The 18,754-nt window shown below is 42.1% G+C and overlaps 1 protein-coding gene across 1 annotated transcript in view; it reads left to right on the forward strand.

Annotated features, from left to right (window-relative positions):
- Positions 1 to 18,754, forward strand: part of CPED1 (cadherin like and PC-esterase domain containing 1) — a 600,308-nt gene that overhangs the window by 475,886 nt on the left and 105,668 nt on the right. Inside the window, exon 16 of the mRNA XM_073573371.1 lies at positions 8,100 to 8,217. Coding sequence (XP_073429472.1) covers positions 8,100 to 8,217 — 118 coding nt within the window. The remainder of the gene's footprint in view (positions 1 to 8,099; positions 8,218 to 18,754) is intronic.

Here is an 18,754-nt window from a genome sequence, read left to right on the forward strand (position 1 = left end):
GAGAAAATAGGGTGAGGAGTATGGGGAACAAGTCCAAGGAGATTTAAAGAAGAGAAGTAGAGTATGATCCATTGCTCTTTCAAGGAATTGTTCACTTTCACTAAAAACCAGGATCAAGGCTGCTCACTGTGAAAATTAAAATTACAAATCAAGCTGTATTTTCCTACAAATGACCCTGCCATGCAATTTGGTAATCTTAAACCCAGTGCTTGACTGCGGCAGTGACGTGCTGTAGACATGACGATAGAGCTGCATCCTCGTCAACAAACACTGGCGGGGAGGAAGGACAAGGGCACAGAAGTAAAGCTCAGTCCTAAATTTTGTAGCATAATTAGTCCTGACGTTAGCTTTCAATGAAATAGGAAAACTCCCTTAAACCCAGAAAAAAGGAATGTCAATATAAATTCAGCCTATCTTATGCCTTGTGAAAATGTGCTCAATTACTTAATTTTTAGCTGACTGTAAAGAAACAAAAACGTCTTCTTGCGCATCATAGTTTGCCTATGTTGGCAGTGAACTTAAAATGCCTTCATTTGTCTTTCTCTTTCTGTCTTTCGTTCGTTCTTTCTTTCTGTTTTTTATAAAATATAAATATGTATTACGGTATATTCTCCGAAAAAAAATATTATATAAAAGCTGTTACGATTGTGTCCTTCATAATTACAGCAGGATTACAGCAGGATAGACATATTCCTGAGCACAAGTATGAACAAGAAAATCCCTGTTAAGTTGTCCTGTAGCACTTTGTTGAGAGCAGTCACAAGCCATTTAGGAATTTGAGGATGTTGTGTGAAGCCCTGTGCAAATTGTTTCTATGCGAGGGCAAAACTGTCTGATGTTAATGTTAGTTGGAGTAGCACTGCTAAATATCTACACAGCGTGCCCAGACCCTGTGGCTCCAAGCGCACATCGCAGTTGGATAGTAGACAGTCCTTAGACTCTGTATTTCAATGTACAATGTGACAGTTGGCTTCTCTAACCCCAGGGACAATTAATCATACAAAGAAGCTATAAAAAACAGATTAGACACGTTGATCTTTATTTTTGTTTTTCTATTTTTAATCCGTACAAATATGTACAGTGGTGTAAAGCACAGGGACAGTAAAAATACAAAAACAAATTGCCTTTAGTCATTTTCCAGTTTATCCTTAATACCTGTAATATATTGGTCTATAGAGTGGAGGGCATGGGACATCACTGTTGTGTCTTTGGGTGCATTAACCTCACACATTGGGATGCAGACAAGGTGTAACTAGATTGGAGGGCATGGGACATCACTCTGTTGTGTCTTAGGGTGTACTAACCTCACACATTGGGATGTAGACAGTGTCTAGATAGAGTGGAGGGCATGAGACTTCACTTTGTTGTGTCTTAGGGTGTACTAACGTCACACATTGGGATGCAGACAAGGTGTAGCTAGAGTGGAGGACATGGGACATCACTGTTGTGTCTTAAGGTGTACTAACCTCACACATTGGCATGTAGACAAGGTGTAGCTAGAATGGAGGGCATGGAACATCATTATGTTGCGTCTTAGGGTGTGCTAACCTCACACATTGGGATGTAGACAATATGTAGCTGGAGTGGAGGACATGAGACATCAATCTGTTTTGTCTTAGGGTGTACCAACTGTGAGGGATGAGGGAGAGTCCATTTTGGATTATAGGTTCAGGACATCTCCATCCACTCCTGAAATGTTCCCTCACCCTTGTGTTCCCCCAGGCCATAAAAGGCAATGCAATGTTTTTCTTTAATTAAAAATCCAAGAACAAGCCCTTTGAAGCTCGAGTCCCCACCAATTAGAACAAGGGTGCAAACTCTCCTGTAGCTACTGCTAGCTGGTTCCTTTTGTCTGAGCAAGCACATGGAGACCTCATGGCACTATAGGTCACAGCAAGGCTCTGAGGCATTGAATCTGGAAAATTACCTATAATAACAGAATGCAATATCTCTGAGACTAGCCGAGCACATAATCCGAATCGGCATTCCTTCCCCCACATGTCCGTGTCCGGCAGCCACCTGTAGCACTCTGCGTTATTGAGTTATAAAGCATAGCTACCAAGAATTACATACGATAGGCATATTTAGTTTCTATGCACAGATAAAATCCAGCGAAACCCAGTGGCGGCGCTGCCAACCCATTCAAAGCTTCGGGCGGAAAGTTAAGGGCCATCCAAGATTCTGGACAGAAAATCATATTCTCAGATATGGGAAGAGGGAGGCAGCCCAGCCCAGGGGTAGCAGCAGAGTGTGGGAGGCAACAGCCTAGGAGATATAAGGCAGACCCTCAGACCTGATGCTGCCAAGTGAACCACCTAACTAAGATTTGAACCTGTGATCCATCAGCGCCTCCCTGTGGTCACATGCTACATAACATGGTAATTGCAACCTATCTTTACTCTATCCTTGTACTACACTCCTAACTGTATACCTGTGTATTGTTCATGTAAATCTATACCTGTATATTTCCAGTGCGCCTTTTCGGCAATTAAATATAAAATTAATCTTGGGCTGCTCTTTTATCTCGATTCACAAATACCCACGTCCGCATGCATGGTTGGTCAATTATACTCTACTACCTAGGGCTTATTTCGAATGAGGAACTGGTGGCAGAATACCGTATTGTTTTAGTGAGGAACTCTGGCAGTGATGGCCAGGAGGTTTATATATATATCCCGAGCCTGGACTGGTGATATACAATCACTGGCCACTTTATTAGGTACACCATGCTAGTAAGGGGTTGGACCCCCTTTTGCCTTCAGAACTGCCTCAATTCTTCGTGGCAGAGATTCAACAAGGTGCTGGAAGCATTCCTCAGAGATTTTGGACCATATTGACATGATGGCATCACACAGTTGGCGCAGATTTGTCGGCTGCACATCCCTGATGCGAATCTCCCGTTCCACCACATCCCAAAGATGCTCTATTGGATTGAGATCTGGTGAATGAGGAGGCCATTTGAGTACAGTGAACTCATTGTCATGTTCAAGAAACCAATCTGAGATGATTCGAACTTTATGACATGGCGCATTATCCTGCTGAAAGTAGCCATCAGATGTTGGGTACATTGTGGTCATAAAGGGATGGACATGGTCAGCAACAATACTCAGGTAGGCTGTGGCATTGCAACGATGCTCAATTGGTACCAAGGGGCCCAAAGAGTGCCAAGAAAAAATTCCCCACACCATGACACCACCACCACCAGCCTGAACCGTTGATACAAGGCAGGATGGATCCATGCTTTCATGTTGTTTACGCCAAATTCTGACCCTACCATCCGAATGTCGCAGCAGAAATCGAGACTCATCAGACCAGGCAACGTTTTTCCAATCTTCTACTGTCCAATTTCGATGAGCTTGTGCAAATTTTAGCCTCAGTTTCCTGTTCTTAGCTGAGAGGAGTGGTACCCAGTGTGGTCTTCTGCTGCTGTAGCCCATCTGCCTCAAAGTTCGACGCACTGTGCGTTCAGAGATGCTCTTCTGCCTACCTTGGTTGTAACGGGTGGCAATTTGAGTCACTGTTGCCTTTCTATCGGCTCGAACCAGTATGCCCATTCTCCTCTGACCTCTGGCATCAACAAGGCATTTCCGGCCACAGAACTGCCGCTCACTGGTTTTTTTTTCTTTTTCGGACCATTCTCTGTAAACCCTAGAGATGGTTGTGCGTGAAAATCCCAGTAGATCAGCAGTTTCTGAAATACTCAGACCAGCCCTTCTGGCACCAACAATCATGCCACGTTCAAAGGCACTCAAATCACCTTTCATCCCCATACTGATGCTCGGTTTGAACTGCAGGAGATTGTCTTGACCATGTCTACATGCCTAAATGCACTGAGTTGACGCCATGTGATTGGCTGATTAGAAATTAAGTCTTAACACACAGTTGGACAGGTGTACCTAATAAAGTGGCCAGTGAGTGTATATCCCCCCCTCACTGGGAGCACCTCAATAACTTGTGCCTATAAGTGAAGCCTTTCTGGCGGCTATTTGCCCTTGGTGCAGTTCCCTGACTGACCCGGGGGCAAATGGTGGTGCCAGAGACCCGACCCCTGCTTGGTCCTTCTCTCCCTTCCCCCGAGGTGAGTGAAGTCAACACCCCTTTCTCCTGTGCGACCTGTCACACTAACCTCAAACATTGGGATGCAGACAATGTCTTATTAAGGGAATAGAAAAATCCAGGATATCTATAAACAGAAAGATAGTGAGGAAACACTTAGCTAACCTAAATGAATTCAAGTCTCAAGGTCCAGATGAATTACACCCCAGTGTACTGAAGGAGATAGCAGAAGAAATTTTTGAACCACTCTAGATAATCTTTGAAAATTCTTGGAGAACAGGAGAAGTCCCAGAATACTGGAGAAGAGCAAATGTTATTCCTATCTTCAAAAAGGGGAAGAAGGTGGACCCAGGGAACTCTAGGTCAGTGAGTCTGACTTCTATACCAGGAAAGATCTTTGAACAATTTATTAAACAACGTGTATGTAAGTACCTGGATAAGCATGAAGTGATTAAACAGAGTCAGCATGGGTTTGTAACTAATAAGTCATGTCAGACTAACTTAATTTCCTTGTATGACAGAATCACTGACTGGGTGGATCAGGTAATGCTGTAGATATAGTATATCTTGACTTCAGCAAAGCATTTGACAAAGTATCTCACACAATCCTTATTGAAAAAATGACTAAGTATGGAATGTACAAGGCAACTGTTAGATGGATTTATAACTGGCTTAGTGATCGGACCCAAAGGGTAGTCGAAAATGGCTGCACATCCAGTTGGAAAAATGTCTCAAGTGAGGTACCACAGGGCTCTGTCCTGGACCCTGTATTGTTCAACATCTTTATCAATGATTTAGATGAAGGAATTGAGGGTAAACTGATTAAATTTGCTGATGACACAAAGCTAGGAAGGATAGCTAATACTAGAGAAGAGAGAGAGGATTCAAAAAGATATAAATAAACTGGAGCAGTGGGCAGCAACTAACGGAATGTTTTTTAACAGGGAAAAATGCAAAGTACTACATCTAGGCAATAAAAATGAAAAAAGCATATACAGAATGGAAAGATTAGGGCTAAGCAACAGCACATGTGAAAAAGACTTGGGTATACTAATAGATCACAGACTGAACATAGGCCAACAGTGTGATGCAGTAGCAAAAAAGGCAAATACAATTCTAGGATGTATTGATAGAAGCATACAGTCTAGATCACGTGAAGTCATTATTGCCCTCTACTCCTCTTTGGTCAGGCCTCTTCTGGAATACTGTGTCCAGTTTTGGGCACCACATTTTAAAAAAGACATCAACAAACTGGAGCAAGTTCAGAGAAGAGCGACCAGAATGGTGACCGGTCTGCAAACCATGTCCTATGAGGAACGGTTGCAGGATTTGGGAATGTTTAGCTTGCAAAAGAGAAGACTGAGAGGAGACTTAATAGCTGTCTACAAATATCTCAAGGGCTGTCACATTTTAGAAGGATCATCTTTATTCTCATTTACGCAAGGAAAGACTAGAAGCAATGGGATGAAGCTGAATGGGAGGAGACTGATTAGATATTAGAAAAAATGTTTTAATAGTGTGGGTGATCAATGAGTGGAACAGGCTGCCACGAGAGGTGGTGTGTTCTCCTTCAATAGAAGTCTTCAAACAGAGGGTGGACAGACATCTGTCTGGGATGATTTAGTGAATCCTGCTGTGAGCAAAGGGTTGGACCATATGGCCCAGGAGGTCCCTTCCAACTCTACCTTTCTATGATTCTATAATTCTAAGGTGCAGCTAGAGTAGAGGTCATAGGACATCACTCTGTTGTGTCTTAGGGTGTACTAACCTCATACATTGGGATGCCGATGAGGTGTAGCTAGAGTGAAGGGCTGAGTCTCTAAGTAAAGTCCTAGACTACTTATGTCTGCTATGTTTCTGCAGGGCCAGCATTTCATACAATGAAATGAAAGTTTAGGTTGATATAACTTTTAGGATTATATTAGGGTAATGCATTATATCATGTCATAAAATCTGGTTACTTAAATATCTGAATCCTGACCTTTTTCAAGTGGAAATAATTACAGTAATAAACATGCCACAGGAATTTCACAATCCCTGTAATATAATTCTTAGGCTTCTTTGAGACTTTATCTGTCGCATGTGACCACGTCTCCCTCTCGGAACTTACTGTTAGTAAAGTGATGGGAGAATAGTGTCGCGGGAGCAGTCTTGGAAGGGTAATTATCACACTGGCACAGTTCCTGACCTCTGTGGACATTATATTTAGGTCAGAACTGTAGGTATCTACTTTTTCCTACGTATGGATGCTGCCTTTTTATGATTGGACAGTGTCATATTGGGATTGAAGTAGACACATAACTAAACAAGTGTGAATAAAATGGCCAGTTGAATGATAAAAAATTCCTCATTAGCGGAATCTCCACAATAAACTTCAACCTCCTTTCTTTTTCAGGAAATAACGCATGTACATAGTCACAATAGTCAGAGCCTGATATCTTTTCTATTGAAGTTTCTAATGATCCTGTCATTGTGAAAGAAAGGGGAGCCGAGTCAGGTGTAACATCACCTATTGTGATTGATGGATGCGGTGTTACCAACTGTGTATGGCGGTGTTACCTGTCACAGTAATCCTGCCTCAGATTATATGGAGCTTTGCTGCAAGCTCTTCATGAAAGGGCAGTGTGAAAATTGCAAGATTACTGGTTTTGTTTTTTCAATAAAGATCATGATATTAAAAAAGTCAAAAATGTTTTAAAAATTCATGTAACACAACTTAATATTTTTTAAAAAGTTAATTTTCTGATGATATCTTCCTTTTAAATAGTAGCTGTCAGTTACAATTTTTTAAAATTGACAGTTACCTCCAGGATTTAAAGGGGTATCCCAATCTCCAACATCCTATCCCAATATGTAGTAGGTGTAATAATAATTATAATAATATTAGCAAATACCTCCAATTAGAAATTTAGTATAGTTTTTCTGATTCTCTATGTTTCTCTCCTCATGTGTAGGCATTGCAGGACAATAGTTATCCATGATTATGACCACTGATGTAGTGACAATTAGTTAGCTACCTGCTAGTGGTCAGAACCATGGATACCTAAGGTCCTGCAATTCCTGCACATGAGGAAAGAGACATAGTGAATCAGAAAAACTATACTACATTTCTAATTGTAGATATTTGATGATATTATTATTATTATTACACCTACTACATATTGTGATTGGATCTTGGAGATGAAATTACCCCTTTAAGTAGTTGGTTTGATCTAACAAACGCATCAGCTCCAATCACAAATGCTGCATCAGAACAGTTTATGTTAAGAGTATTTGCACATTTTTTTAGGATGTAATCAAGCATAGTATGATATTTTTATCCATTTGAAATTTTCTTTCTTTATCTGTGCTAAAAGCACTTAGTGACATATATTCCAAACTAGTGCATATACCTTGTAGCCCCCAAACACAAACATCCATTTTTTTATGTTAAGCCGAACTCTGATGGAGGTCTCATGTCGTGAAAAATAGGATTGTGAACACATATTGTGCATTCAGACACACAATGGAAAAGCATAGTATGTGAGGATTGTGTACATGCCATCATCCATCCAATTTATTAGGGTTAGTTACACATAGAAATAGATTGTATACATGATGCCATTTACTTGCTGGAAAAAGATTTGACCAAGACATTGCAGGGCAAGGGAGACTTATTTGATAAATGAAGGTTCTTGAAGTTGAGGTTTTACATGAAGTACTGTGTATTCCACACAAGGATAATATAGCCGCAATCCAAAAAAGGAAAACAAATGTACAAGTATTGAAATTATTCCTGATTCTAATAAAGAGCATGCAACTAATCTTCTTGCTGCTAACATGGCAGATAGTTGCAGAAAGCAATTATAAATTGTATAATTCATAACCCAAAATGGAGCAGAGATGTTTAATCTCCAAGACTAAATTTTGACATAATCAAATTAAATATTCATAATAACATATTTGCGATCAATGATCAGTTTGGCTTTTATCTACTGTAAATTGTACTACTGTAGCTTGACAATGAAATACATTTATTACATCTTTCTCATCCTATTTTATAGGATTGCGGGTTGATTATTTATGCCGATGAGCCATGTGGATTACAGGACATTCCAAATGAAACAATTTCCGAAATTCCATATTCTTGTAAAAAAAAGTGTAAGACAGGAGATGCCAAAGGTATTTGCAACTGCATGACCTGAAAATGTAGCTATTTTTCTTGTGTAAATGACTATTTTCAATGGACTATATCTCTCTACATTAGCCTTTGTACATAAGGTTTTCATAAGTAATAGGATGGACGATGGGATGAATACTAATTACACATAATAGGATGGGCACTTGACACCTTTACGAAATATGAAGTACATGTATGTCATATGTCGTGTACCTGTCTTTGATGCGGGCTTGCACACGGAGCCTGCATCTTTCCTGGCAGATGATGGCTGACTTAATAAGCTATCATGTGCCTTTAATAGCCGTGGGTGGCGGAGAGCTCTGCCCGTGGCTTTAAATGTCGCTGTCAGTCTCTGACATTAGCATTTAACTTGCACCGGCAGGGAAGCATGTCATTCCATCATGATTACTGGGCGTTGATAGGAAGCAAACTATAGCATCACGTATGGATACAGAAGTAGAACAAAAGTGAAGGACTGAAAAGGACAGTTCTAAACCACAAGGTGGCCATGACAGCTGACGATTCTCCTGTAAAAGCCAGAGTTTAGTTAACATTCATAGGATATCATGATTTTTTTCTATACATAGCTGAGTTGATATACTGCTATGTATAGTACAAGCAATCAGATGATTGTAGCTTCAAGTCCCCTAAGGGACAGTAAAAAGTAAAATAAAAATATTTTGAAAAATATGAAAAAATTTCAAAGAAACACAAAAGATCAAATCACCCCTCTTTTACCTCACTAAAAATAAAACAATTAAAAACAATAAAAATACATATATTTAATATTGCTGCATTCATAAAAGTTTGTTCTATCAAAATATAAAATAAATTAATCTGATCAATAAGCGGTGTAACAAGAAAGCAAATGAAAACTCCAGAATTGTTTTTATGTCTGCCACCTCATTGCAATAAAATGCAATAAGAGTTGATCAAAACATTGTATCTATTACAAAATGATACCAAAAAAAACGTCAGCTCAGGAGACAAAAAATAATCCCTTACACAGCCCCATTCCCTGAAGATTGAAACTGTTATGGGCCTTGGAAAATGGTGACACAATCAAAATTTTTTTTTTTACACAATTTCAAATTTTTTTCCCTATTTAAATAAGAAAAAATATACATGCTTGGTATCACCGTAATACAGGGCATAATACAGTTATGTGGATGGAAACATAAAAATGCTATGGCTTTTAGAAGAATGGCCGGAAAGAACGAAAATGAAAAAATCTGAAAATGGCTGTGATGGGGTTCATCCTCATGCGGAATGATCATTATCCTTGATGGTTGGTTAGAATGTTGTAGAGGGTGCGACAGAGAACAAGATAGTGTAGATACAGAATAAGGACACATTAGAGGGTTATTCTCACCTCAACTTTTGATAGGCGAGCTGGAAATAATCCAACTGATGGAAGAGGAGTTGCAGAAACAGCCAAGAGAGGCTGAGCTAGACTGTTTCTGCAACTCCTATAGAACAAAATGGGAGTTATGGAAACCACGTAACTCATCAAACTCTGCAGTTCTGTGGTGATTCTGACATTGTTTTCTCGTGACATATTGTACTTTATGAGAGTGGTAAAATTTCTTTGCTATGACTTGCGTTTAAAAAACAGAAATTCGTCAAAAATTTTGAAAATTTTGCAATTTTCCAACTTTGAATCTTCATGCCCTTAAATCATAGAGATATGTCACATAAAATACTTAATAAATAACGTTTCCCATATGTCTACTTTACATCAGCACAGTTTTGGAACCAAAATTTTTTTATGTTAGGAAGTTATACCCAAAAGTGACACCATTCTAAATACTGCACCACTCAAGGTGCTCAAAACCACATTCAAGAAGTTTATTAACCCTTCAGGTGCTTCACAGGAATTTTTGGAATGTTTTTAAAAAAATGAACATTTAACTTTTTTTCACAAAAAAATTTACTTCAGATCCAATTGTGGTGCAATTTCTCCTTAATGCGCTGATACCCCATATAGGCTGGAGTCGCACTAGAGAGGAAAAAATTGCATAGCACTCGAACCACTTTTAATCTATGGGGCAGCTCCCATCACCGTATGCCCATGCAAGTCTATGGGTGCAAGAAAAACTCGCACACCATACGGACCATCAGTGTGACTTGCGAGAAATACGCACCGGTGTCCTTTGAAAAGCCAGCAATTCAGTGCGATGTACAGTAAAATCACACTGACAGCTTACAATAGAATAGAAATATACACATAGTATAGGTGTGTATGTGTATATATATATATATATGTCATTGACACACATATACTGTATATGTATCTTTATATTTCATAGAGAGATAGCAGAATAGCTGATAATTCATTTGTCGGCTTCTGTAAAATCATTGCAGAACCCGACAAGATAGGAGACATGGTTAACATTACATTATTCATTACATAGTGGAATGTGTTGAGAACAACTAAACTTAAAAATGATCAATGTAAATCAAAATTAATAGCCCATGGGGTCTGGATTTGGAATGATACTCAAAATCAAAGTGAAAAATCAAATTACAGGCTGATCCAACTTTTAGTGTTCCCTTTATTTCTCTGAACAGTATATATATATATATATATATATATACTAGCTGAAGAGCCCGGCGTTGCCTGGGCATAGTAACCAACTGTGGTTGGTTAAAACAAATTATAATAATTATATTGCACATAAAAACCGTGCATCTAATCCTATCCTGTGTGATACTGACTGCTGAGCCGTGTATCTAATCCTATTCTGTGTGATACTGTCTGCTGAGCCGTGTATCTAATACTATTCTGTGTGATACTGTGTGCTGAGTTGTGTATCTAATCCTATCCTGTGTGATACTGTCTGCTGAGCTGTGTATCTATTCCTATCCTGTGTGATACTGACTGCTGAGCTGTGTATCTAATCCTATTCTATGTGATACTGACTGCTGAGCTGTGTATCTAGTCTTATCCTGTGTGATACTGCCTGCTGAGCCATGTGTCTAATCTTCTCCTTTGTGATACTGACTGCTGAGCTGTGTATCTAATCCTATCCTATGTGATACTGACTGCTGAGCTGTGTATCTAGTCTTATCCTTTGTGATACTGCCTGCTGAGCCATGTGTCTAATCTTCTCCTTTGTGATACTGACTGCTGAGCTGTGTATCTAATCCTATCCTGTGTGATACTGACTGCTGAGCCGTGTATCTAATCCTATCCTGTGTGATACTGGGCTCCCCCTGCAGTCTGTGTCAGAGGGTGGTCTGTGTTGGCACGGTAGTAAATTGTGTTATTTCCAGCTTTACAGAAGGATGATAACACCAGAGAAATTATAAGAATAGTAGGCCTCAGTTACCACAACTGTCTACGAAGAAAACTGTTGCTGATAGCAACCAATCACAGCTCATTTTTCATCTTTTAAACAGCTCTGGGACAGCGTGGTGAGTTTTGAGTTTGAGTGGCGACTTTTGTGTTTCGACTTTTATGTGGCGAGGTTGGTGTATGTGTGGTGAAATGTGTGCCGAGGGTGGTATATGTGTTGAAGCACGTGGTAGTGTGTGGCGCATTTTGTGTGTGTGTTCATATCCCTGTGTGTGGTGAGTATCCCATGCCAGGGCCCCACCTTAGCAACTGTATGGTATATACTCTTTGGCGCCATCGCTCTCATTCTTTAAGCCCCCTTGTTCGCATCTGGCAGCTGTCAATTTGCCTCCAACACTTTTCCTTTCACTTTTTCCCCATTATGTAGATAGGGGCAAAATTGTTTGTTGAATTGGAACGCGCACGGTAAAAATTTCGCCTCACAACATAGCCTATGACGCTCTCGCTGTCCAGACGTGTGACTGTGCAAAATTTTGTGGCTGTAGCTACGACAGTGCAGATGCCAATACATACATACACTTTTTCCCCATTATGTAGATAGGGGCAAAATTGTTTGGTGAATTGGAACGCACAGGGTTAAAATTTCACCTCACAACATAGCTTTCGCTCTCGGGGTCCAGACGTGTGACTGTGCAATATTTTGTGGCTGTAGCTACGACGGTGCAGATGCCAATAAATACATACACTTTTTCCCCATTATGTAGATAGGGGCAAAATTGTTTGGTGAATTGGAACGCGCGGGGTTAAAATTTTGCCTCACAATATAGCCTATGACACTCTCAGGATCAAGACGTGTGACTGTGCAAAATTTTGTGGCTGTAGCTACGACGGTGCAGATGCCAATACATGCACTTTTTCCCCATTATGTAGCTAAGGGCAAAATTGTTTGGTGAATTGGAACGTGCAGGGTTAAAATTTTGCCTCACAACATAGGCTATGACGCTCTCGGAGTCCAGACGTGTGACTGTGCAAAATTTTGTGGCTGTAGCTACGACGGTGAAGATGCCAATACATACACTTTTTCCGCATTATGTAGATAGGGGCAAAATTGTTTGGTGAATTGGAAAGCGCGGGGTTAAAATTTTTGCCTCACAACATAGCCTATGATGCTGTCGGAGTCCAGACGTGTAACAAATAGTAACTTGGCACTCAACTTGAATGATCCTTTTTGAAAGAAAATTTTATTATGTGCAGTCTCAGAAACGTTTCGGCCCACAACAGGCCTTCATCGGTCTGCCGACTGATGTCACAGTGTGGTGACTAAATGCAAGTCCAAAATTTCGTATATATTGATTCCTGCTATCAAGGTTGGTGCAGGTGTGCACTGTGCACTCACTTGATACTGTTTGCGTATGGGCTGGTAAACTAGCCAGACTCAATATATATTGATTTTGGTGCGGTATCTAACTCCTTGGATTCAAATTAGGATGATGCACATTGTGACAATGTCATACAAGCGGTGGATACCGCGTTTTGATCTACATACCCCAACCGACCTCCACAAGCTTTAGGGGATACCACTACATTGATTACACCACTTATCTTGTGCTCCCTCTCAGCTACAGTCCTGGATGGACCTATGGTTCAAGAGCACTTAGTTTTTCATATCAAACGCCTGTTTTATATGGCCAAGCATCCCACAATGTGCATCATCCTAATTTGAATCCAAGGAGTTAGATACCGCACCAAAATCAATATATATTGAGTCTGGCTAGTTTACCAGCCCATACGCAAACAGTATCAAGTGAGTGCACAGTGCACACCTGCACCAACCTTGATAGCAGGAATCAATATATACGAAATTTTGGACTTGCATTTAGTCACCACACTGTGACATCAGTCGGCAGACCGATGAAGGCCTGTTGTGGGCCGAAACGTTTCTGAGACTGCACATAATAAAATTTTCTTTCAAAAAGGATCATTCAAGTTGAGTGCCAAGTTACTATTTGTTATTCATTTGGGTCTGGGTAACCTACTTGTGCACCCTGCGGTAGTGCCACGCTATACTTATCACGGAGTCCAGACGTGTGACTGTGCCAAATTTTGTGGCTGTAGTTGCGACGGTGCGGATGCCAATCCCGGACATACATACATACATACATACATACATACACACCCATATTGAGCTTTATATATTAGATATTCTAGCTGAACAGCCCGGCGTTGCCCAGGCATAGTAACTAACTGTGGTTATAATGATTATCCTCCATCTCATAGTCCAGTGCCTATATACCCATCACACATATCCGCCATCCCATAGTCCCGTGCCCATATACCCGTCATACATATCCACCATCCCATAGTCCTGTGCCCATATACCCATCATACATATCCTTCAAACCATAGTCCCATGCCCATATACCCATCATACATATCCGCCATCCCATAGTCCCATGCCCATATACCCATTATGACATAATCTTTGACATGGCAACTATTATGACATAATCGGCGCCATGACAACCTATTATGACATCATGGTCACCATGGCAACCATTATAACATCGTCAATACACACATACACACACACACATACACTCAGCTTTAGATATATATATATATATGTTTTGAAGATTATTTGGTATTAAAACTAGAGTTGAGCGACTTTTGGTTTTTTAGGGTCGCGTTTCGTTTCGTGAAACCCGACTTTTCCAAAAGTCGGGTCGAGCAAGATCGTCCGATTATAGGGAAAAGTCGGGGTCGTCCCGAAACACGAAACCCAATGTAAGTCAATGGGGAATAAAAGTCGGCAGTGAGAGGAGGACAGGAAACACACCTACAGTGCCCATTTGAATGCCAAAAGCATCAATTCTTCTTACTTAAGCTTGTCAACCTTAATTAACTTCATAATACAAGTTACGCACTGAAAAATGGGGGTTATTTGGCTAAAGTTGTGGGGGGGGAGGGCTGGCTGCAGGTTTTCATGTGCCCTGGGCGAAAGAGCGCCCCTTTAACACATACCACAACTCATCATGCTCCGATACGGCAGAGAAATAGCGGTATAGTACAATGAAAAATACCTCACTTTTTACATCTCATGACGAGGCCCATCTATTTCTCCATACAGAATCATTGGTCCCATATAATGTTTGAAACAGTATATGATGAGCTCCACATAATGCTACAGTATATGTTGGTCCCCATGGATGAAGCTCTACTGTCTTATGGGCCCAAATAATGCTCCAAATATAATGGGCCCCATTTCTAATGCTCTAGTGTATAATGGGCCCTGTAAATGCTGCTCCAGTGTCTGATGTCCACCTTTGGAATGTTCCAGTGTATGGTGGGCCCCATCTATCATTCTCCAGAGTATAGTGCTCCCCAAAAATTGCTGTCCCAACATTGAAAACAATCAAATAAGTCTCCTCGCTAGGGAATCCCTGTACTTGTCTGGATTCCTCGTCGACCCCATCTTCCATCTCACTGCACAGTATTTCAACTTTGCAAGTGCTGTGATCCTGAGCAAGCAGGGGGGGCCCACTCGTTGGTGACGGCACTGGCACAGGGCCCCTGATAGTACGGTGGTGTGTCTGATGGCGGGTGGGCCGAACCTGCACTTTCATCTGCAGCTTCCTCTTTGTCGCCATGTAAGATGGAACTGTATATGGGAAGGGTAACCTGAGTTTCATCAGGGTCAGATTCAGGTCGTGTAGCGTGCGAGGGGAATATAGTGGTCTGGGTCAATGTACCAGCAGATTCATCGAGCAGTGGCTGGGCATCAGTGCACTTGTGTCGCCCCCAGGAGTACGGTCGCCACAGTGGCATTACCTTCTTCCTAGGGAGTGTGATGTCATGCTTGTGAGCAACGAACGATCTCTCTAGCAGGTTAACTGATTGGGCGGCGTTATTCCCACGAGTCATGACCCTCCAAACAGCGTTCATGAAGGCAAAGTGTTTGTTTTACGTGGGCAGTATGGTTGCAAAGCTGAACCTTAAAGGAATGTCCAGAAGGGCACCACCAGGAGTGGAGCCTGCGGTTAAATTCAACTCCACCTGGGAAACCTCAACCATGCCAGCTACAGAACAGATGCACACATTGCAAGCTTAATTCCGTTAACGAACGAGACTCCGTCATGCCCCGCGGTCCGAGTCCGGCTTACTAGAGGGACATGTGAGGGTCTGGCACATGAGATTGGCCAATAACTGGTGTGTCATGCCCTTACATGTCCGTGGCTGCATGTGCGCTACACTGAAAAGGCCAGCGTTTGTCGCTTACAGGTGCAGATAACCCGCTGAACAACGTTAGTGATGGGGATCATTGATTACAATTATTACCCGTGAAAAATGATTTCCCAGTAAGTGCAGGTCAACCGCAGTTCCGGAATTAGGCCTAACCGTCATTCCTGAAAAAATGAAAAACTTACGTGTGCAAACCACAGGTGCTCTAGCTTGCTTAACAGCTCGCCAGCCGTTCTCACGCCCAGTATGGATTACACGTGATTGCACAAAGGTGAGAAAGGGTACCGTATCCCCAGATAACATGTATGGATAGCGTACACATTCAAAATATATGTCTATACATCAGGAGGCAGGCTCAGACGGTGTTAGGCCCAGTATGGATTGCACGTGATTGCACAAAGGTTAGAAAGGCTACCGTTTCCCCGGATAACATGTATGGATAGCGTACACATTCAAAATATATGTCTATACATCAGGAGGCAGGCTCAGACGGTGTTAGGCCCAGTATTGATTGCACGTGATTGCACAAAGGTTAGAAAGGGTACCGTATCCCCGGATAACATGTATGGATAGCGTACACATTCAAAATATATGTCTATACATCAGGAGGCAGGCTCAGACGGTGTTAGGCCCAGTATGGATTGCACGTGATTGCACAAAGGTTAGAAAGGGTACCGTATCCCCAGATAACATGTATGGATAGCGTACACATTCAAAATATATGTCTATACATCAGGAGGCAGGCTCAGACGGTGTTAGGCCCAGTATGGATTGCACGTGATTGCACAAAGGTTAGAAAGGGTACCGTATCCCCAGATAACATGTATGGATAGCGTACACATTCAAAATATATGTCTATACATCAGGAGGAAGGCTCAGACGGTGTTAGGCCCAGTATGGATTGCACGTGATTGCACAAAGGTTAGAAAGGGTACCGTATCCCCAGATAACATGTATGGATAGCGTACACATTCAAAATATATGTCTATACATCAGGAGGCAGGCTCAGACGGTGTTAGGCCCAGTATGGATTGCACGTGATTGCACAAAGGTTAGAAAGGGTACCGTTTCCCCGGATAACATGTATGGATAGCGTACACATTCAAAATATATGTCTATACATCAGGAGGCAGGCTCAGATGGTGATAGGCCCAGTATGGATTCACGTGATTGCACAAAGGTTAGAAAGGGTACCGTATCCCCAGATAACATGTATGGATAGCGTACACATTCAAAATATATGTCTATACATCAGGAGGCAGGCTCAGACGGTGTTAGGCCCAGTATGGATTGCACGTGATTGCACAAAGGTTAGAAAGGGTACCGTATCCCCGGATAACATGTATGGATAGCGTACACATTCAAAATATATGTCTATACATCAGGAGGCAGGCTCAGACGGTGTTAGGCCCAGTATGGATTGCACGTGATTGCACAAAGGTTAGAAAGGGTACCGTTTCCCCGGATAACATGTATGGATAGCGTACACATTCAAAATATATGTCTATACATCAGAAGGCAGGCTCAGACGGTGTTAGGCCCAGTATGGATTGCACGTGATTGCACAAAGGTTAGAAAGGGTACCGTATCCCCAGATAACATGTATGGATAGCGTACACATTCAAAATATATGTCTATACATCAGGAGGCAGGCTCAGACGGTGTTAGGCCCAGTATGGATTGCACGTGATTGCACAAAGGTTAGAAAGGGTACCGTATCCCCAGATAACATGTATGGATAGCGTACACATTCAAAATATATGTCTATACATCAGGAGGCAGGCTCAGACGGTGTTAGGCCCAGTATGGATTGCACGTGATTGCACAAAGGTTAGAAAGGGTACCGTATCCCCAGATAACATGTATGGATAGCGTACACATTCAAAATATATTTCTATACATCAGGAGGCAGGCTCAGACGGTGTCAGGCACAGTATGGATTTGACGGCCCAGACTACACAGCGGAGGAGCAGGGAGAGGTAAAGATTGCAAATGATGGGGCCCTGCCCAAGCAAGGGGGGCCCACTCATGGGCGTCGGTACTGGCACTGGGCCCCTCATAGTACGGCGGTGTGTCTGACGGCGGGTGTGCACCACCACCGTCAGAGACACTTGATTGCACTATGAAGGACCCTGTACCAGTGCCCGCGCCCAAGAGTCGGCCTACCCACCTGTCCAGGGCAACGGCACTCGCACGGTGTCGTGCGCTAGGTGGTGACCCCGGCCATGGGGGGAGGCAGCACAGTTAGGGAGTTTTAGAAAGTGGCATATGTTGATGTTGGACATTCAGCTGATGCAAAAGGTGAAATAGGTCAAGTCCCAGGAAGAGGTGGACCAAAGCAAGCCATTTTTCTGTCACCCTATGTGTCATCAGGGGAAGGTGGGACAAAATCCTTGGAAACCCATGCGTGGTTCATTTTAATGAAGGTTAGATCATCCACATTTTGGGTTGACAGACGGGTCCTTTTTTCTGTCAGGATTGATCCAGCTGCACTGAAGACTCTTTCCGATAGCACACTTGCAGCTGGGCAAGCGAGCTCCTGTAAGGCATATTGTGCTAATTCAGGCCAGGTGTCCAGTTTAGCGGCCCAATAGTCAAAGGGGAATGACCTGTGTGGGAGAACATCGATATGGGAGGAAAAGTAGTTTGTAACCATAGTTGACAACTGCTGTCTCCTGTCACTTTCCATCGATGCAGTATTACCAGTTGTGTGAGCGGTACTTGAAAAATCAGTCCACAACATTGTCATGAAACCCTTGTCTCCAATGCCACTTCTGCTGTGTGCACCACGAACACCTCTGCCAAGCTGCCCCCGGCCCGTACGGCTCGTGTGAGAACCATCACCGCTGCTGTGTGCTGGGAATGCCTCAAGCAACCGATTTACCAGAGTTGCTTGTTTATTAGCCAATATTAGGTCAAGGTTCTCCTGTGGCATGATGTTTTGTAATTTGCCTTTATAGCGTGGATCCAGGATGCTGGCCAACCAGTAGTCGTCATCGTTC

Source organism: Dendrobates tinctorius, unplaced genomic scaffold, assembly GCF_039654945.1.
Source record: "Dendrobates tinctorius isolate UK_male_01 unplaced genomic scaffold, ASM3965494v1 ptg000035l, whole genome shotgun sequence".
NCBI classification, from domain to species: Eukaryota; Metazoa; Chordata; class Amphibia; order Anura; family Dendrobatidae; genus Dendrobates; species Dendrobates tinctorius.